Here is a 21,998-nt window from a genome sequence, read left to right as displayed (position 1 = left end):
GTTCATTTGTTTGTTTTGAGAGGAAGAGCACACACACGTGCACACCAGTGAGGGGTGGGCAGAGAGAGAGGGAGAATCTCAAGCAGGCTACACCCTCAGCTCAAAGCCCCATGATGGGAGTTGGAGGGGTGGGCTCGATCTCATGACAGTGAGATCATGACCTGAGCCAAAATCAAGAGCTGGCGGCTCAGCCCACTGAGCCACCCAGGAGCCCCATAAGTTTTGCATTTACTTCACTTATTTATTACATTTCTCTGCATTTGTCTATACTTTTCAGATTTTTGGAATAGAGCATGAAATGCCTACTCACTACTTCTGCAAAGGACAACAGTCTGTACTAGCCCAGTTTTCATTCTAGTTAGTATATGACCTCATTACTTAATTCACGTCTAAGAAGGGTCAGTTCCCACAGTAAAAGTCAATCATCCTCTACCTCTGAGATTGGTATGAAGTAGTGCATTAACTGAAAATAAGATGCTGAATTTTTCTTTTAGTAGATTAAGTATCTGAGATGAAAAATCAACTTTGACCAAAGGCATGAAATAAAATTAAGGTAATTAGGGATACATTACTGGAAATTCCACAGTAGTCTTTCTTTGAACAAGTGCTTTCACTTCTCTGAGCCACAGTTCTTGTAAGATAGAGATAATCCTTTTTTTTTTTTCTTTAAGTATTTTTATTTATTTCTAGGAGAGAGAGAGACAGCGTGAGCAGGGGAGGGTCAGAGAGAGAGGGAGATACAGACTCTGAAACAGGCTCCAGGCTCTGAGCTGGCAGTCAGCACAGAGCCCGACGCGGGCTCGAACCCACGAACCGCGAGATCATGACCTAAGTGAAAGTCGGACGCTCAACCGACTAAGCCACCCAGACGCCCCGAGATAATCCTTTTTTACTAGCAGGTGGGGCTGAGCACCTTGAATAAACTATTGTGAATTAACATTTTGCACAGTGACCTGAAACATGTCCAGATGTCAGTAAATGACAACTGCTGCTATTGTTATTGGTGATATTGCCCTATATTGTCACAGCCATAGATTCCAAGTGCCTAAATCTTTATTTCATAATATAGTGTGTTTTAAAAAGACAGGAAATACTTTGCTGGGTGATTTCTTATTCTCTATCTCAATCTTAAAAACATTGAATTAATATAAAAAATTTGATAGCCCTTCAAAGTTATTTGAGATTTTGGGGTTAAGCATCTGACTCTTTTTTTTTTTTTTTTTACAAATAGTTTATTATCAAATTAGTTTCCACATAACACCCAGTGCTCATCTCCACAAGTTCCCTCCTCATGCCCATCCCCCCTCCCCCCACATCCATCAGTCCTCAGTTTTTGTCAGCATTCAAGAGTCTCTCATGGTTTGCCTCTCTCCCTTTCCCCCACCATTTCCCCCCTTCTTCTCCCCCTTGATCTCAGTTAAGTTCCTCCTAATCCTCCTATACGTGCAAACATATGATAATTGTCCTTCTCTACCTGACTTATTTCGCTCAGCATAACACCCTCAAGGTCCATCCATGTTGCTACACATGGCCAGATTTCATTCTTTCTCACTGCCATGGAGTATTCCATCGTATAGATAAACCACATCTTCTTGATCCATTCGTCCGTTGATGTACACTTAGGCTCTTTCCATGTTTTAGCTATTGTGGAGAGTGCTGCTATGAACATTGGGGTACACGTGCTCCTATGCATCAGCATTTCTGTATCCTTTGGGTAAATTCCTAGCAGTAAGCATCTGACTCTTAATTTCAGCTCAAGTCATGTTCTCATGGTTTTTGAGTTTAAGCCCCATGTCAGCCCAGAGCCTCCTTGGGATTTTTTTTCCTCTCTCTCTCTGTGCCCCTCCCCTGCTTGTGTTCACTCACTCGCTCTCAAATAAATAAACTTTTAAAAAAGTTATTTGAAATGTCAAAACAGTATTGGGACTGCCATGGTAGCAAGTTTGGAATCCTTTCCTTCATCAGAGGCTTCCCCTTGCCCCAGCATTCCTCTTGTATACACAGGAACTGTTGATATCAAATATGCTTCTATCTCTGAATAGGCAGTGAACGTATGTGGACATTACTCAGTGTGTTATACACAAGATGAACTTTACATCTGCCTAACTCAGTGGTTCTCAGCAGGAGCCTATGTTCCACCCAGAGGACATTTGGCAAAGTCTGGAGATATGTTTTGGATGTCATAACCTGGCGGAGGAGGGAAAGGAAGCGGAGGAAATTATGCTATTGGCATCTAGTGGGTAGAAGGAAGGAATGCTGCAACATATCCTACAATGCACAAGATAAACTCCTACAGAGAATTACCCGGCACAAAATGTCAATGGTGTCAAGGCTGAGGAACCCTGATCTAACCCAAAGAAGCACTCCTCCGTTAACTAAAGAATCATTCCACATTAGATCTTGAAGTTAGTTATTTGAATTGTCTCATAAAAGTAGCTTAATTTATTATGGCTCACTTTCCAAATTGATCATGTCAAGGGTCAGCCTGATAACTAACCACCATTTATAGTTTTTCTTGGATTAGTTGTGCTCCATTTGTGATATGAGCTCAGAGTGCTTTAGTCTTAGCTGTGAAAAGACCCTTCAGGATCCATGTCAGATAAGAATGATAGCTGAGATTCCCAAAATGGAAGTCATTTATATGAAGCCAGCATAGGGTACCCTTGTCTTGGAAAACCTTACCTGTAGCTGTTCTCGGAAAGACTTGCTAGCCTGCGTGGAATTACTTGGCACTAAAAATTAAGATCACCAGATCAAGTTAGCTGGAGGGTCAGATGTTTCCTTTGCCAGGAAATGAAAAGACAGTAGGTAATCTTTTCATATATTATTTATACCTTTCAGCAAAGCATAACTCCAGGCTGTGAATGGCATAGCCTTACACCCCCACCTTCCTGAGCTGAAAGCTGAACTAAGCCTGTATTATCCCAGGCCACCTTTGCTCCACATGATGTAGGAACTAGCTTGTTAGAGCTGCCCTGGTAGCCTCTGAAGAGGTCTCTTGGGAGGATTGGGGGAGTGGTTCATAAGAGCCCTTGCAGTTTGCAGTGTTTATAACCAGAGTCTTTGTAGTGATTTCCAGGAGCCGTCATCTACTGCAGAAGCCCCGTAACAGGTGCAGCCATGGAACACTGAATTTGTTTTCAATTATGTTTTATACAAGGCATGGACCCTTTCTTTTCAGTGGTCTGTATTTCACATATTGGAAAATAAGTACCACATTTATAGACACCTACACACACGTGCATTAGTTCTTAATTGAAGACTGTCAGTTCAATGTGATACTCATTCAAGTGAATCTTGGACTTCATTTATGTTTGCCTAAACATTTATTAGAACTCTTACCACATGAAAATTTTTTAATTTATTTTAATTTTTTAAATGTTTATTTATTTTTGAGAGAGAGAGACAGAGTGTGAGCAGGGTAGAGGCAGAGAGAGAGAGGGAGACACAGAATCTGAAGCAGGCTCCCCTCTCTCCCTGCCCCTCCCTCACTTGCTCTCTCTCAAAAGAAATAAATAAACTTTTAAAAAATGGAAAGAAAAGAACCTACTTATTTTAGCCAATTGAAATCTCCTCCTTAAAAAACATGGGCATGTAAAGCTCAAGAGCCTAAATACCTCACTGGGATTGTGAACAGAGTTTTAATCGTTTCTTACCACCCCCTGGGGACATAGACAAACCGTGCATCAGCTTATTTACGCACTCACAGAAAGGTATCTCCAAAGAAAAAGAAATCCTTATCTTTGAATAAGTAATTTGGGGAAAATTCTAAGAGCTTAGTATTTGGGCATAATTTTAATTTCTAATGCTCCATGATCCTCAGGAAAAGCTGGAGAAATTTAGGATTGGAGTAGGTATGGTGTTTGAAGGAAGCTGTAATCACAGTATCTTTGTAGGTTGTGTCCCCACTTTCCTTGTGATTCTTTAGTTCCAGAATGTGTCAATGCTTTTCATTTCTATACAGCAGTAATGTGGTCAGAAGTTGTTTGCAGGAGCCATAGTTCTGATCTAGTGCAGTACCCTGGCTAGACACTGAGCCACTGTGACTCCCACAGGTTTCCCTGTAGCCCTAGGAGGCTGTTGATCTGCTTGTCTCATCACTGGGCGGTCTACCTGACACTGTCCTGCTGACAGGACATTGTAGTGTCTGCAGCGACTTCCCCCTCCATGTGAGCACAGTGGTACCAGGTCACCTACCATCCTGGCTTGGGACCAAGGTTATGGCTTCTCCCAGAGAATGTTGGCAGGACGGGAAATTTCTGGAACTATGTCCCTGTAGAAGAACTATTCTGAAAAGGAGGTTTTTCTCATTACCTTGATTCTCTTACATGCATTAATCTTTTCAGTTAATTTATGCTTGTCTGACTTGAGAAAATTCAGGAAATGGGACATAGATTACATTCATTTTGAATTTTGACAGATGACTCTGTATCAGCCTTCCAAAGGTTTTACCAGCCTGACTCCCCTCTGCCACATGTGTAAGCATCCCTTTCCCCATTCTCTCAGCAATGTAATGTATAATCAGTACCTTCCCTCTTTTTCTGGCTCTCTGAAAGGTTACAGAGTTATGTTTTGGGGGCACCTGGGCAGCTCAGTCAGTTAAGCATCTGACTTTGGCTCAGGTCATGATCTCATGGTTTGTGAGTTCAAGCCCTGCATTGGGCTCTGTGCTAACAGCTCAGAGCCTACTTGGAATTCTTTCTCTCTCTCTCGCTCTCTCGCTCTCTCGCTCTCTCACTCTCTCACTCTCTCTCCTTCTGCTCCTCCCCTACTCTTTCTCTCTCTTTCTCAAAGTAAATAAAGTTTTTAAAAAGTTATGTCCTTAAAAAAATTAATCTTTTGAATTTAACTATAATTTAATCATTAGTGGTTTCTAACAGTCACTTCATATTTCTTTTTTTGGTGACTTATCCATTCATATCCTTTTCCCATTTTTTGGAGTGAGTTTTGATTTATAGGAGTCTTTATGTTTTATACCTATTAAGCATTTGTTTATCTGTAAAATATTCAGAATTTCTCCCACTCTGTCATTTGCTTTTACTTTTACTTAGTATGACATATATTACAGTGTAAAAATTTTACTTGCAGAGAAATCTAATCTATTAATGTTTTCCTTTATAGTTTCCTTAAAAAGGCCTTCCTATCTCCAGTTTGTAAAAATGTCTTTATATCCCCTATTAATTTTATACTTTTAAAAAATATTCTTTAATGTTTATTTTGAGAGAGAGAGAGAGAGAGAGAGATCATGTAAGCTGGGGTGGGGGGAAGAGAGAGAGGGAGAGAGAGAATCCCAAGGAGGAGCCAGGAGATCATGACCTGAGCCAATATCAAGAGTCTGACACTTAACCAAGTGAGCTACCCAGGCACCCCTAATTTTATACTTTTAATTTACATTTAGATCTCCAGAATACTTGGAATTTATTTTTATGTACCACATCAAATAGGAATGTAACTTTATTTTTCTTTTAAATGAATGGTCAGTTATCCCAATATTCTTTCCCTGCTGATTTGAAATATCTTCCTTATTTTTAAAATTCCCACACTTACCAGCTTCTGATTCTGGTCTTTCTGATGGTCTTCACTGGTTTAATCAGGGGTCAAAGAAGGTTTCTCAGGGAGTGAGGTGAGAGCGAGGTGGTGTCTGAACCAGGCTAAGTACGAGTGAGGTAAGCCTTGGAGGGGGGAGGGAGGAGAGCTTTCCAGTCAGAGAGGAAACCTGTGGGAAAGTCCTATGGCAGCTGTAAGAAATGAAATAAGGTCTGTTTGTCGGAAGTCCTGTAGGGTAAGGGGTTCCTGTTCTCCCACAGGATAAATACAAAGATCTTGAACATTCCGACCCTGCATTCCTCTCCGGCCCTGACCCTGCCCCAGCCCTTCTTGGTTTCGGAGGTGGTTTGTCAGCTGCAGCAGCACAGCCTGGCTTCCCCTCGTGTGCCGCCTGCACCACCCAGCCCACCCTCACCGGGCCCAGTACCCCTCACCTCTCCGAGAAGCTGGTGCTTCACCCCACTGCCCTCGGCCAGCACCTTTGCACTTTTGCCGTGTGTTGCCATCTGCGTCCCTCCTTGGGCCGGGTGGTTTTCTCAGTCGGGGACCTTGTCTAACTCATCTCTGTATTCGCACAGTCGAGCACGGAACCTGCTGCAAACGCAATTTACTCCGTAATGTTTGTTGACTAAACGCTTGAACAAGACTTAAAAAAGATCACTGCCCTTCTAAAAATGTCAGCTTTCGTGTGAGTGAGTGAGTGAGTGAGTGAGTGTGTGTGTGTGTGTGTGTGCAGCATAATATACACCCTGCAGTACAGCTAAGAAATAACATCTGTTAGCCTTTCTCCTTGCAACGGAGGTTGTCACCACACTACTACTTTTGTTCCCACGTGGGAGGTTTTCACATGTGATTCTTGCGCCTGGAGTTTCTCGGGGAGACTGTGACAGATTCCTGGGCAAACTCTAGCAGCCCTTCTCCTACTGCATGTGTCAGTATTTTAATGTGAAGCCTTCAGGCTTCTAGGGTCACCTTCTAGGACCAGCGTGGATGACAGGAGGTGGGCGAAGGGCTTTCGAAAAGGGGGCTACAATCTGAGCAAGGCACAGGGCATGTATCAGTGAACCACTGTCAAGGGCGTTAGGGAAACATTTTACACATAATCTTTGGTAGTATATTCAGAAAGTCATGGTTAAACATCTGCCTCTTTATTTCCTCCAAAATCGTTTCATGTAGAACTGACTTGGCATCAGCTGCTGACATTTTGGGTTTTTATTTGTGCTAAAGTGATGCGGCTTAATGAAAATTCAGCACATAACTTTGACGTGCCCAGTTACCATCTAAAATACATGAGAACAGCACTGCATACCCACTTCAGGCAGAGCGCTGATGGTTTCCTGTGACAGTAATTGCAGGTGTTCTTGTTTCCTTAAGTAAAGTTAAAGCTAAAGCCAGAACCTTTCCAGAATGCATCTCAGGGCAAGGTATTTGTAGGCCAAGGCGAATGGCAACATGCAGCACAGAAAACGTTCTCAAGATGATCCCGGCTGGATGGGTTCCATATGGAGATTCTTCGTGAGCCAGGGCCTGGAGCTGATGTGGGAGGACCACAAAGTGTGATCTCTGCCGTCTTTGTGTTTTCAGGGCTGCCTCTGGTCATAGAACACGCAGAAATCTTTATTTTTCACTAAGCAGAGGTCAAGGTGAGACTGAGAGGAAATGTGTAGAGTTTTAGTATCAGCCTTTAAAAAAGAAGTGATACAGATTTACATCATCTTTGAGGTGGTGATCTTAGCTCCTGTGACATTATAGTCTTTGGAAGGTGTATGTGTGTGTGGTGTGTGCTGGCTACCAAAGACTTGCTTTGTGACCCATAACATTTAGAATACAGTGATCACTAGAATTACTATTTAGGTATGAAGAGAAGCTGAGACCATCAGATGTCTGTCTTCTTAGTTTAGTGGTCTTTTCTGCCCTTCTTCTGCTACCCCCAGGTTCAGACTACTTTGGAGGTAATTCCTCCGTAAATGGAGTGGCCATGGGAGGTTAGGAGGTAAACAATTTGACCCTAAGCATTCCCCATACAAATAACCTTACCTCACCTTCTTCCATCCTAATTCCTGTTATATTTGCCAACAAAAGAAAGAAGGTAAATTTGAGAAACTCCTACAAGTACCGTCTGTAATTCTCTGGAACCAAATACCTTCCATATCCATAATAAGCTTTCAGTCAACTCGAGTTTTCCTACGCCTGCTGTAGTCCACTTTTATGAAACATGCACATGTTAAAAAAATACAAACTGATAGGAGGATTAGGAGGAACTTAACGGAGGACTGTGGGGGAGAAGGGGAAAAATAGTGGGGGAGAGAGAGGGAGGCAAACCATGAGAGACTCTTGAATGCTGAGAACAAACTAAGGGCTGATGGGGAGGAGGGGAAGGAGGGTAATGGGCATGGAGGAGGGCACTTGTGGGGATGAGCACTGGGTGTTATATGGAAACCAGCTTCACAATAAACTATTTAAAAATATATATATAAACTGGGGCGCCTGGGTGGCTTAGTCGGTTAAGCGTCCGACTTTCGCTTAGGTCATGTTCTCGCGGTTCGTGGGTTCGAGCCCCGCGTCGGGCTCTGTGCTGATTGCCAGCTCAGAGCCTGGAGCCTGTTTCGGTCTGTGACTCCCTCTCTCTGACCCTCCCCTGCTCACGCTGTCTCTCTCTCTCTCTCCTAGAAATAAATAAAACATTAAAAAAAANATATATATATATATATATATATATATATATATATATATAAACTGATAATACATTGACTCCCTTGCCCCAGATTATTTCTACATTTGGATATATCTGCAGCTGAAGTATCAAAAGCCATGTTCGGGGAATGAAAGGGGTGGAAGGCTTCCCCCTGCCCAATCTAAATGAGAGATTTCACAGACTGGGTGCTTAGGTTTGTCTGTTGATACACATTCATAAGAAACTGAAAATTCACTAGATTTCCCAAACCAGTGTTTTCTACTCTTTGGGAAAAGACACTGGCCGAATTGTTAGAAAAGGGGTACTCAGGGACACCAGGAACCACTCTTCACAGACGTTCTTTCAGAAAGCAAAGTAATAGGACAGCATCTACGAGAGTCGTCCTGCCAGACCCAGCATGCCTAGCAAGTAGGAGGAACCACAGGTCCCCAGAAGGCACCTCATCGCTCCACCTAGCTTTCTTAAGGATATTCCTTGGAGCAGAAGATGCTGGAATAAAGAAGGCCTTCTCTTGCTTCAACCCATAAGCTTTGAGACTGTACTCACTTATGTGTTCACAGGTTTAAAAAGGCGGTGGGGGTGGGGAGGCATGTTGCTTGTTGCCTTTGGGAAATATCAGACCTTGAAATAGAATTAAAAGTCACTGCCAAAAGGGGAAGAAACAAGTAAAAGTATAATTCGATAATAGATACTTAAAAGGAAAGCTCCGTGTTGCATCGCTCCATCTCTCAGGAGAGGTTCCTCAAGTTGGCTTGTGGAGCTAGAGTGCTTTTATGGAGAGATATCTGCCTGTCTGCTCCTCAGAGCTCCCAAGAGAACTGTCCTGGACCCTTCTTTCTCTACAGGACAGTATAGGGAGGTCATAAGCTTTCAGAAAGGCTCAGACCCAAGACTTGGAAGCCACACCTCTAATGACTTGTGGGTACAGAGTCAGATGAAGAATTAATCCCAACAAAAGAGTTTCTCACCTGATTCAGAACCTCATCCCCAGGGCAACACTAGATACTTTCCAGGCCAGAGAAGGAAACAGAATTGCACTTACCAACATGCATTCTCCATTATGTGAGGCTTATTTTCAGCTTGATGGGTCCATAATTTATTTGCAAGGCTAAAACATTAAGTTGGTATTAATTCATACCCAGCCTCTGAATGTTCACATCGTTAGCTTGTAACTTTTAAGTACTAAAAACAATTCATCATAAATTCCCAAAATTAATGACATGTTATGCTTTAATTAACTGAGGTCATACAAGGATAACTTCAACCTCAAATATGAGAAATGCAGGTAAACAATTATAATTTAATTGGCTTACTCCAGATTTTTATGTTGATATTAAGAAACTTTATATTCTGAGAAGCATGAAATTCCCTCAATGAACATATATTCAGTAGCATCAGGCTCGTGGCCAGGTTGGAAAACCAGATGCTCCGCTTAAGGAATTCCTTAATAAAAGCACCATATTTTCCAGATTGTTTATTTTTCCTGTTTTTCACAAGGCCGTGGAATTACATAGTAGGGTTTGGGGGTTAAGAGTATAGCCTTTTGAGCTCGAGTTCATCCACTCCCCCCACTTCTTCCAAACTGGTGACCTTGGGAAGGCGAGCTAATCTACCGTCCTTAGTTTCTTCATCCTGTAAATGGAGCTGGTTTTAGTACCAACCTCACAGAGTTGTTGTGAAGATGAAGAGCGTTAATATATGTCAATGTTAAGGCATATAGTAAACATTCACTGTCGGTATAGTAGTAGTAGCAGCAGTAGCAGTACATGTTTTTAGTAATGTGAGAGTGTGTAGACACTTTGATGTGACCTGTGTGCCCTCAGTTGAATTTTCCCCCCCTTCCTTCCCACAGGAAAATGGCAGATGCATGACAGTGGCCTCCTGAACATCACCAAGGTGTCTTTTTCAGATCGAGGTAAATACACATGTGTTGCTTCTAACATCCATGGCACTGTGAACAACACGGTGACCCTGAGAGTCATCTTTACCTCTGGAGACATGGGCGTCTACTACATGGTCGTCTGCCTTGTGGCCTTCACCGTCGTCATGGTTCTCAATATCACCCGCCTCTGCATGATGAGCAGTCACCTGAAGAAGACTGAGAAAGCCATCAATGACTTCTTTAGGACAGAAGGCGCAGAGAAGCTGCAAAAGGCATTTGAGATTGCCAAGCGGATCCCCATCATCACCTCAGCCAAAACTCTAGAGCTTGCCAAAGTCACCCAGTTCAAAACCATGGAGTTTGCCCGCTACATTGAAGAGCTTGCCAGGAGTGTGCCTCTGCCCCCCCTCATCATGAACTGCAGGACCATCATGGAGGAAATCATGGAGGTGGTTGGGCTGGAGGAGCAGGGGCAGAATTTTGTGCGGCACACCCCAGAAGGCCAGGAGGCCTCAGACAGGGATGAGGTTTACATGATCCCAAACTCCCTAAAGAGAAGTGACTCCCCCACCGCTGACTCAGATGCCTCATCACTGCACGAGCAGCCTCAGCAAATTGCCATCAAGGTGTCTGTGCACCCACAGTCCAAAAAAGATCATGTAGATGACCAAGAGGGTGTGCAGTTTGAAGTCAGAGATGAAGAGGAGACAGAACCGTCAGCCGAACATTCCCCAGAAACTGCAGAGCCTTCCACAGATGTCACATCCACAGAGCTAACATCTGAAGAGCCAACACCTGTTGAGGTATTAGATCGAGTCCTGCCACCGGCTCACCCGGAAGCTTCAGAGCCAGCAGTGGCACAAGACAGAAACACCTGCATTATTTATGAAAGCCATGTCTAATATCAACCATGAAAAGCTATGCATATCAAGAAAATCAGGGGCTGCTCCTTGTAGTGCAGATGTAGTACGCACTCGCCGCTAAGCCTTACCAGGAGACTCATCCCTTAGGTAGGAGTGATGCCATTTTAAAAGGGGAAACACCTGAGTGCAGTTTATGACGTGACTGGAATTTCCCCTGTAGAAAAGGATGTGAGAAACGTCAGGGTGCAGAATCGGTAATACTGGACAGAAGGTGTCTGTCCATGCGATATGAATTTTAGAGGCTCTTCTCTGCCAAATACCTTAATGGGTGATGCCCTTTTGTCAAAGAGAATATTACTGTAAGATATTCTGAGTTCAAGAGCCCTGTCCAATGCACACTGCATTGCTTTTCCTTTAAAACAAAAAAGTATAGGTCTGCTACAACAGCAAATGCACGTACATGGGTTTGTTGCACTTTCTTCTCAGTTTTTATTCCTTTCACTGTTCCTTTATAGTGGAGTAGTTGTTGTCACATTAATACTAATGGCTCTTTCCAGTTTGGTCCTCTTTGACACTTTGTTCTTGTTTCCCCCCTAGAATACTTACCTCAGAGGCTTTGGTATCAGTCACCAGCGCAAGGGCTGATAACTACAAGTCACCTGTAATGTTCCCGAGTAGTTACTAGGCTCATTATTTTTGTCACTACCCAGGCCTATTTTCATACATCACTTTTTTTGTTTGTTTCCAGTGAAGCTGCTATTGTGAAACTGAGAAAAACTTTGCCCAGGAATAGCACTTTATTAGCCAAATAAAAATGTGTTTACCTGTCTGATTCTGAGAGCCTTTTGGTGGAAGGAGATTATAAAAGGTCAAAAATACCCATATTACCCATGAAAGCTGCTCTCTTTAGGTTTAAGTAACATCATCTTACAATAAAAAACTGATTATCTGAAAAATGTTTTGCTTCCAAAGACAGGGGAATTTGATGAATCCTTGTAGGTTATAGAATATTGACTTCCCAGAAAGTCTTGGAGGGCCATATGCCATCGAGTGCCTCAAACACTTGATTTGGGGCAGCACAATAAAGATCTGTGAGGTTGTGTAACCAGGTCCACTTTGTGAACCACTTAGCTAACTTGTTCGTCCTGAAGGGGAGAGTTGAAGGTTGGAGTATGGCCTAGGGAACTGTTACATCAAATTTCATGCCAAATTATTGAATTATTTTTTAGTCTCACAGGAAAGCAGTTATATGTGAGGCTGAGTGATGTTATGGAAAGAAGAAAAAGTCAGTCTATGCAAAGACCAACACCTTACCTGACTGTGCCAATAACTAGCTGCCTGGCTTTGGTCAGGTCTGGGTCTCAGTTTCCTTATCTGTCAGAGGGGGCAGACTAGATAGGCTCTGAGCTCCATTTAAATGGCCTCATTCTTTCACAGAACCCCACCAATGTCATCGTGCTTGCTCTCTTTCCAGCTACTTAATAGATTTTCACTTTCATCTCTGGGTTCAGGTAACATTTTTATGCTGCATTACTTAAAGAGATCAATTTTAAATAATCCTAGCATTTTAAGCAACGATGTTCTTTCCCAAAACAGCATTAGGATCACTTCTGTAGTTTAAATTTAACCATAGTGAGAATGAGTGGTATGTCATTGTCACTTAGAAGCAGGGGGAGTAACCTTAAAGTTGTTGTAGGGGTCATGGCCACATCAAATGATGGGGTCATGTCATTGGAAGTTACACGGGCCACGTTGGTACTGAGAGAGCAGACCCAAATGTTGAGTCCTCACTCCGTCACTATCTAGATCAGTGATCTTGAACAACTCCCTTCCCTTCTCCAGGGCTTAATCTTTTCCATCTGCAGAATATGGGGGTTGTGCTTGATGAGTCACAAGATCCCTTCTAGCTCAGACATGTATTATTTTATAGAGAGTTTGTAATCTCCCAAGATGGTCCTGCTGCAAGAGACAAACAACATTGGGAGCCAAAATGGGTACAGGAGATCAGATGCTTTTTGCTGTCCAAATTTTACAACAAATGTATCTGGCTCTGCAGCTGAGGGCAGTGGGTTTGGCTTTAGGGGTGGCCTGATGGGCTTCTTTATTCATAGATAACCAGTGTGGAAGGCAGTCTAACAAGACATGGAGTTTGGAATGGACATCACTTGGCCAGAAATGGACTGCTGGCATCTAGTTAGAAGTGTCTTGGGGGTTGGGGGGGTCACATAAAGCAACGAGTAGTACAGCAGTCAAGAGAAGCCAGGACTAGGCTCTCTGGACTAGGATTTTATGTATTTGGGTTGCAGAACAGCTTTATCTCCAACTCTCAGAATATAAACATTTTCCACTTGCTATGGAGGTCAGCAAATTTTTACTATGGGTCTTTATGCCCAAACAACAACAGAGATTTAAGCTCAGTTTGTGATACTGTGTGAACTTTTTCCCATTCTGTTCAGTTATTCCACTCAAACCCATGTGCAGATTTCCACATGGAAATTACAGGAGAGGGCATCAATTCTATCTAAACATTGATTAGGGATAAAAACTTTAAAAACAGATTTTTTATGAAGCAGGAGCAAGAACTTGTGACCAAAGAATGTTCCAGATTGGTCTTAGCTTCTTAAGACTGGGGAGATTATTATTATTATTATTATTATTATTATTTAGATTTTCCAAACTTTTCCCCTCTTAGGCATCAAAAAGCTCTTGATATAAGCATAGCCAGCCTAAAAGGAGGTTGGTTCACAATGGAGATTTCTCCTTCCAGAAATTCTACACTCTTCCTATCCATCCTGCATCTTCTTCATGAAATGAGAAAGCCTCTCTTTTTCTAGAATATAAAATGTAGAAGACCTCATGACTTTCAGCTGATTTTTCAAAGATAAACTGCTCAGCTTCATAGAAATTCATAGACCTATGGCTGTATGTGTGTGTCATTGTGTGCACGCATGCGCGTCAGGCTGTTTAGGGCAGTTTTAAAAGCTTAACACTAAATCCCAAGCCACATCCTTTGGGTCTTATGTAGTCATTCTCAACATCGGTCTCTGGTTTCTGAGTCATATCTCTAGCAACCTTTTTCTTGAAATTCTGAAAATGATTCAGATACGTGTGCATATTTAATTCACTTAGATGATCTGTAAACTTGGATGGTATTTATTCTAAATGGAAAAAAAATACAATTTTATACTGAAAATCTATGTAATTTATAATGATTTTGTTTTATATATTATATTTTCATATCTTTAGGGCACATCTACTGTTCTCATCTTTTTGTATATCATACTGGGCAAAAAGAAATACTAATACTTGACTAAAATCTCTAGGAACCAAATGTGATGTATAACGTGTAGAAATTGCTCTAAAAATAGCTGAATGTTCTCACCCATCCCGAGCATTATTGTGCCATTACATCCAGAATGAGTTGTCTCAGATGCTTATGAGCATTCCTTTTTTCAAAACTAAGGCTAAAAGGTCTGACATCCCACACAATGGATTCTGGAATCTCCTTCCTTTATCTTTTTTATTGTTTGTTTCATTTTTAACTGTAGAAGTCTGTGTTGTTCAACCTTCCCTTTGAATGGCAAGTGTGAGATAAGAAAGCAATTCAACGAAAAGACTGAGGTGAACTCTGGCTATGTAAATTATTTAGTGGACTGCTGACATGTTTTAAGTCTAATGCTTAGATTGTTATTTGTTGGTGATCTAGGATCTGCTCAGCTCTTTAGCACACAAAGAAAATGTGAGGCACAAAGAATATTTGCATGTTTTGAACAGGCACTCTCTCAGTGTAGTGCAGCCAACACAAATCAGCTTACCAACAAAAACACCCATCCCAGCCACTGGAGAAAGTTTGGGAAAGGCAAATCAGCCACCTTTAATTCACAGATTGAATTCTGTGAATTCAATTCCCCATGGTTCTGTTAACAGGGGATTTCCTGTCAGGGTTTCATTTGGTAAGAAAATGAAGCATTTAACTTATCTTTCAGATACTCTTTTATATTCTGCAGATTTCAGCTACTGTTCTGTACCTATCTTCACAGATACTTTTGGCATTCCCTTAAGATTATAATCCCTGTTTCCATTCTTGCTTTTTAAGCTAATTTACTGGTACTCATTAAACCTACCAAATCTCACTGTGTATTCACACACATATTTGGAGCACCTGATATCTTTAAGACACTAGCCATTTTTACATTCACCTATTCATTTAAAAATCCCTCAGTAGATAACAAAATCCATTTTTCTAATGACTTTTTTTAGGGTTTCTACAGTGATTAGTCAGGTTTGGATGAAACAAATCAGTGGTGGGGGAGAAAATCAAAACAGAATTGCTTAATATGTTTTCCAAAGGACTGAGTACGTGTCTGTTATATAAGAAAATATCATATGAGGGTGATAATAATCTTTGAGATTTTTAAGATAAATTATTTTGAAGGGGGCTAATACTTAGATACCACAGTCAAAATTGAAGCTCTCAGAGAATGAAAAAATAGAAAGCAAATAGTTCTAAGAATATTCTGGCATAAATTGATTTTAACCAGTAATAAAAGCCTTCAGATGTATCTGTCAGACACCATAGAGCTGCTTACAGTGAGTTAGAGTCAAAGAAAATGTTTGCTTGCACTTATGTTTGGCTTGCTATATCTCTAGTTCTGGATATCCTTTGTTAAAATTGGAGAAGAAGATGAAAAACGTTATCTGGGTGGAAATGTCAAACTGGTGGATTTGTGAACTATAAATGTTCACTTTTTAAAAATAATTTCAAGATATAAACAAATGACTTTTAAGTTGATGTTATAGTAGCAAAACAAAAAACCATGTGCTCCATCCTGTATTTTGATCATTGCTTTAATAAAGGATTTGTGCAGGAGTGTAGATTTTGTGTCATGTCCACCTGAAAGGCATGTGATTGTGGCATGCGATTTACTCTTTCCAATGATAGGAAATCTGTTAGCAGTTCTTTTCCCTGCCTTTTGCATCCATGACATATCTTGGGAGAAAAGGAAAAATCAAACAGTTTTTTTAACTACACACTTTATCCAAATTCAGAAACCTTAACTCCATCCTAACAAACTTTATAGCAATGAATTTTTATCTGTATCAACAAATGATTTTTAACATGTAATATCAAGCATACTGTAGAGAATCCAGAAAGACCAGGAAACTCATATTCCACGGAAGGTATAAGTAATAGATCTGCCTAGACAACACCAAATCCAGGAAGTGCTAAGTAGGTCCCTTTAATAATCAGTAAGCTTCAAAAAATGAACCCCTCTCAGATGAGATATGGGACATGTAAGCAAAACCAGACAAGGGACTACCAGATAGGAAAGCAAGATGAAAAGGGCAGAAACGAATTTACTATAGACTAAAGAGGCAAACAAAATAACGGAGTTGTCTAATAAATTATGCATGTAACTTACCATCCACAGGTTCTTCCAAGCAAACAATACAAAACAAAACAAAAAACAGTCTGAGAGAATTATGCTGGCATTAACGGAAAAATATATCATATCATCATGAAAGAGAAAATAGGAAGGTTTCACGCTAACCAGGTAATTTTGACTGGTGCCTATTTTCAGACCCAGAACAAATAGCTACATTTTTCTGAAGGTTTTGGAATGCTATGGTCTGCATGGGCCTTAATCAAAAGAGCTGCATAAGGATTAATATTAAGCTGCGTGATTTTCAAAGAAGCCTACAGTCATAGAGTTGAAGAATCAGTGTGATGTTATCTACTTTACACATCTTCTACAATGAGCCTACATGTGGTAGTTCAGCTCTGCTTGAAAATCTCTGACAAATGGGGAACTCCCTCATGCAGCAGTGTATTCCATTGTGGCTGGGTTTTAAGTGCTGTGTCAAAAATTTTAAAAGTGCTACCACACTGGTCCTTGAGCTCCCGGAAGCTGAAAGTGTGAGTGAGTCCCACCACAATAAAATCGTGTTTTTACTGTCAACACAAAACTAAAGTTGTAAATGTATTCATATAAAAGAGAGGATTGCAAAAATGTGGGGTGCTCCTAACACGACTACATTAATTAACATGCCACGTGGCACACACCCTTTTGAGTGAACGGTTTCTGCCAATGGGGTGTTAGAGGCAGAATTCAGGTGAATCAGGTGCTTGCCCTCTCAGCTCATGAGATGTCCTAAGGCTACAGCTCACTAAATAAAGAGTGGTTCCGCAGCCAGAAAAAAGAAGCGAATCAACCAGCAGATGAATTGCTCATTATATTAGTATGCTTTTCAAAGACTATTAGAGCTAACAACTGAAAGAGGCGTACATATGCATTATTTTCAAAAAACAAATCTCTCACTACCAATGGAGTGGGTTTTCTTACAATTATTCATGTTTTAAAATTCATTATGGAATAGGAGTCCCAGTGAACTATGCAAAAAAAATCACTCTAACAAAATTAGAGCACTTTTTGTTCAATGCAGATGCTGTATAGCATCTATTTCCTGAAGTTCTCCATGATTCCTATGAAGCTGATGTGTACTAGAGACTCTTGAAGTGATTGGCGCCTCTGGTTTTAAGTCTGATTGATTATCATGGCTACTGGTGTCACACACTTCTTCCACCTAGGCATATGTCAAGGTGAACAAAGTTTCCCAAAGATTTAAGATGATACTGTTTTTAATAGGATTTTATTTATTTATTTTTAAGTTTATTTATTTTAAGAGAGACAGAGACAGCATAAGTGGGGGAGGGGCAGAAAGCGAGAAAAGAGAGAGAGAATCCCAAGCAGGCTCAGTGCTGTCAGTGCAGAGCCTGACACTGGACTCGAACCCATGAAACAGATCATGACCTGAGCCGAAACCAAGAGTCGAATGCTGAGTTGAACAACTGAGTCACCCACATGCCCCAAGAAGATTCCTAATTCTAACCATCAAGGTGTTTACATCAAAGGTGAAAATGACAAGTATGTCTAGAGAAAGAGGTAGGAATCTCTGTCCTAGCTGTACAGAGGGTCCCCACTGTTGGGTGATGTTTCCCACTCCTCCCTGCTAGCATTACCTTACCTGTTCTTGCCAGAGGACGAAGTTACTATGCTTGAAGTAAAATGCTGGATTACAGAATAGATAGAGCCCATGAAACAATTTATCTACTATGTAGTAGACACTTTATCATTTTAACATAAAAGAAGTAAATTTCAATGCTGGTTATGTTTGAAGTTATTTTAAAACTTTGAAACATTACAAAAATTATGACTTGCCATCGTATTCGTAGAAATGTCTTCATCTGGTGAAGAAGAGGTTTTAAAGTGTTAAGACCTTCAAAATTACAAAGGATTTAAATACATTCTATTTGTAGGAAATAAGAAAAATGACAGCTGATGTGGAGCATCTGTGATCATTAAATTTTTTAATGTGCAGATTATAATGTTCCTAATTATTTGGTCATCACAGTAATTATTGTGGTTGATGATACTTCTGAAACCCTGCCAGATCTTGAAAAAAAACTTAACCCCCAAATTAAAAATATATATGTATTATTCTTACATCGTGTTAGCAATTTTATGTTACCTTCTCTCATTCCACAGTGTGTTGTAGATGACTGAGTTAAATACACTTTATTGTCTGTGAGTCCTTTGAAATTGGAAATTGCTATGTTTCATATAAGCTCACCAACTCTGGATAATGAGACTACTTTATTAATCAAACATTTTACTCCCAATTATTTGGAGTCAATGAGAGATTTACAGTATGATTAAAAAAGCAGAAAGCTGTATGATCTATAAGTGCTTTTCTTATCTGAGGCAAAAAAATGGAAGACTTTCTGTTATAACACAAGAACAAAACATTAGTATGCTATGCTTTCAAATAGACTGAATGTTTATGTCCATCCAAACTTCCTATGTTGAAATCCTAATCCCCAGTGTGATGGGGATCTTGAAAAAAAATGTAATGGTTTTTGGAGGTGGGGCCTTTGGTAGGAGATTAGGTCATGAAGCATGACACTCTTATGAATGAGATTGGTGCCCTTTTAAAAAAGACCCCATACGGGCACCTGAGTGGCTTAGACAATTGAATGTCTGACTTCACCTCAGGTCATGATCTCACAGTTTGTGAGTTCAAGCCCCGCCATCGGGCTTGCTGGTGTCAGTGCAGAGAGCCCACTTGAGATCATCTGTCCTTCTTTCTCTGCCCCTTCCCTGCTTGTACTCTCAAAAAAAAAAAAAAAAGTTTTTTAAAGACCCCACAGAGCTCCCTCATCTCTTCTGCCATGTAAGAATACAGCAAGAGGGCAGCTGTCTATGAGCCAGGAAGCAGACTCCCACCAGACACTGAGTCTTCCCCTCTCATAATCTTGGACTTCCAGCCCCCAGAACATTAAGAACTAAATCTTTGTTGCTTAAGCCACCCAGTCTATGGTATTTTTCCACAGCAGCCCAAGTGGACCAGGAAAAGATGAGTATAAAACAATGTAGGAATACCTAAAACATGCAACTCATTTCCTCCAAGTCCTTACATATGGATTTGGACCACCTTTTAAAACATTTTCCTTACAAGATTTTTTCTCAACATTCCACTATAAAAATCAATACAAATATAGAATTATGAACCTTCAGATTATTTTCCTTATTTATTAAACATTTACATTCACCACGATAGGAAAATCATAATATAGTCACAGTTGTCCTCTTTATATGAGATCTGAAGTGGATGGCTATGCCTTATGGCATCAAATTTAGATTCAGTCCTTTACCTAAACACAAAATTGTCTCCAATTGGTAGCAAAACTGTATATGGACCCACTAGGGGGGTGGGGAGCTGAACCTTGACTACTCTTTGTGAACATGTATGTTTGCTTTTATGTCGCATGTATGGATTTATCTTTCAAAGTACTCTGAGCCTAGAATATGAAACACATTTTAATTAGACTTTGAGATAAATATTGTAGATTCACTTGCATCCGTATGAAACAATACAGAGAGATCCCAAGTACTCTTTACCCAGTTCCCCTCGATGGTCACAATTCACAAAACTATAGCACATTGTCACAGTAGGGTAGCAACACTGATCTTCATCCGATTTCCCCAGGTTTACAGGTACTCATTTGCATGTATGTATTTTGTGTATCTACCACCACAGCCAACATACAGAGCAATGCCATTACCACAAGGATCCCTCGTGTGGCTCTCTTACAACCACATCTACCACCCATTCCGCCCCAGAATACATTATTTTTTTAGTCTGTAAGCTCAATTAGATAACTGAAGCATGTCTGGAATTAATTCTAAATTTTTTTAATGTTTTATTATCTCTGAGAGAGCGGGAGAGGCAGTGTGAGCAGGGGAGGGTCAGAGAGAGAGGGAGATACAGAATCTGAAGGAGGCTCCAGGCTCTGAGCTAGCTGTCAGCACAGAGCCCGACGCAGGGCTCGTACCCATGAACTGTGAGATCATGACCTGAGCTGAAGTCAGACGCTTAACTAACTGAGCCACCCAGGTGCCCCTGGAATTAATTCTAATAAGTGTGTTTTTTCATAGAAATATGTTCAAATCTGTCAGTTTTTTGCTATCTGGTTTCTTGTCCCTTTTGAAAGGACACAATGAAGACAGAGGGATGGCTTCTGAAACACGAAGGAAGAGCACAGCCATATATTTGAAATTCTAGAAAATGTTTGAGAAGTACAGGATTTAAAATAGCAATAAGTCACAGTATCTTTGTGGGGGAACTCTTGAACATCCCACTGGCACCCTAAATGGCTCTTGCAGCCCAAAGACCCGGAACATAGAACAAGGGCATGGTTTTTCCATGTCTTTAAAAGTCTCAAGGGAATGGGCACCTGGGTGGCTCAGTCAGTTGAGTGTCTGACTCACGGTTTTGATTCAAGTCATGATCTCGTAATTTCAGGGGATTGAGCCCTGCATTGGGGCCTGCATTGGCAGCACAGAGCCTGCTTGCGTTTCTCTCTCTCTCTCTCTCTCTCTCTACCCCCTATTCTCTGCCCCTTCCCTGCTTGTGCTGTCTCTCTCTCTCAGAATAAACTTTTTAAAAGAGTCTCAAGAGAAGAAAAGGTAGTCTCTGCAGTATCTAAAATGTCTGGTACTCACCACCACCCAAGAAATCCCCAAACTAAGGGAGGCAGAAGGAAAATCAAGAGTAAAGATTCAAACAACCTCTGTGATACTGGCGGTCTTGTCAGCCTTGTATTCTTCTCTCTTTGATAGGACAGGACTTAGAATTTAAATGCCTAGCACCTAGGCCATAATGAGATATCGATTCTGATGTTACATTAAGCATCAAGGGCCTTAGTAAAACCCTAATAATGCCAGTGACATCTCAAATATTGAAATTAAGATGACTGGCCACACTGTTGAGGGAAAAGATCCTCTGCCCACCAACTCAAGGGAACCGGCAGGAGACGGCTTCCTGAGCAGGGTCACTTGAGTCTTGAAAGATCCTCGCTCAAAGCCACTGAAATGGCATCATGAAAAATTCATTCCTTCAGAGAACCATTTTTCTCTTATTACACAAATACCCTAGACATAATCACTTTTAGCCTCTGTCAGCCACCGTGAATACACAGTAGGAATTGCCTTAATCCTATGACTCTATCTAACAACCAGCTGAAATCTGAGCACCTAAGGGGCAAGGAATGTTGAAAAGGGTAGAGGAGAAGAATGATGCTGTCTCCAAAGACTTCCAGAAGGGCAGAACTGGATGGAGGGCCAGAGCAGCCAAAAAGCTGCATGCTGACCTCTTAGAATCATGAAAGGAGTTGCCTAAGAGAAGCATGAGAAAACTAAAAAAAATTTATTTTGCACTGTTACCCAAGACCAGCCATGCCCAGATCATCACCGAATTTTAAAATATGGCTAATAGTATATGCATAAGCTTACGCAAATCAGTCGTTAAAATTATAGAAAATTATACTCATCTAGTTTCTAGTAAAAAAAAAAAATCCTTTCAGTTTTAATCCTTGTCGTCTCCTCAATGACACAAACTTCAGTGCTTCAAGGACTCAGTTCTAAGCTAATCAGCAGTGTCCTGTTTTAAA

The 21,998-nt window shown here is 40.9% G+C and overlaps 1 protein-coding gene and 1 long non-coding RNA gene across 5 annotated transcripts in view; one reads left to right on the top strand and one right to left on the bottom strand.

The window, feature by feature from the left end:
* The window catches only part of MFAP3L (microfibril associated protein 3 like), a 41,409-nt gene extending 24,818 nt beyond the window's left edge, over positions 1-16,591 (top strand). For 2 of the 3 annotated variants that reach the window (XM_039219212.1, XM_039219214.1), the window contains one exon: positions 10,095-14,140. In XM_039219212.1, coding sequence (XP_039075143.1) covers positions 10,095-11,026 — 932 coding nt within the window. In that variant the 3' untranslated portion in view covers positions 11,027-14,140. Of the gene's footprint in view, positions 1-10,094; positions 14,141-16,419 lie in introns of those variants that run through there. The other variant, XM_039219213.1, reaches the window with a different exon arrangement.
* The window catches only part of LOC120221691, a 238,320-nt gene continuing 226,023 nt past the window's right edge, over positions 9,702-21,998 (bottom strand). For both annotated transcript variants that reach the window (XR_005525874.1, XR_005525875.1), the window contains 2 exons: positions 10,231-10,330; positions 9,702-9,874 (listed from right to left, as the gene is read on the bottom strand). This is a non-coding gene — a long non-coding RNA (uncharacterized LOC120221691). The remainder of the gene's footprint in view (positions 9,875-10,230; positions 10,331-21,998) is intronic.

Source organism: Hyaena hyaena, unplaced genomic scaffold (assembly GCF_003009895.1).
Source record: "Hyaena hyaena isolate Hyena2069 unplaced genomic scaffold, ASM300989v1 scaffold_804, whole genome shotgun sequence".
NCBI classification, from domain to species: domain Eukaryota; kingdom Metazoa; phylum Chordata; class Mammalia; order Carnivora; family Hyaenidae; genus Hyaena; species Hyaena hyaena.
The sequence above is the reverse complement of the archived record's forward strand: the minus strand, read 5'-3'. Positions and strand labels throughout refer to the sequence as shown.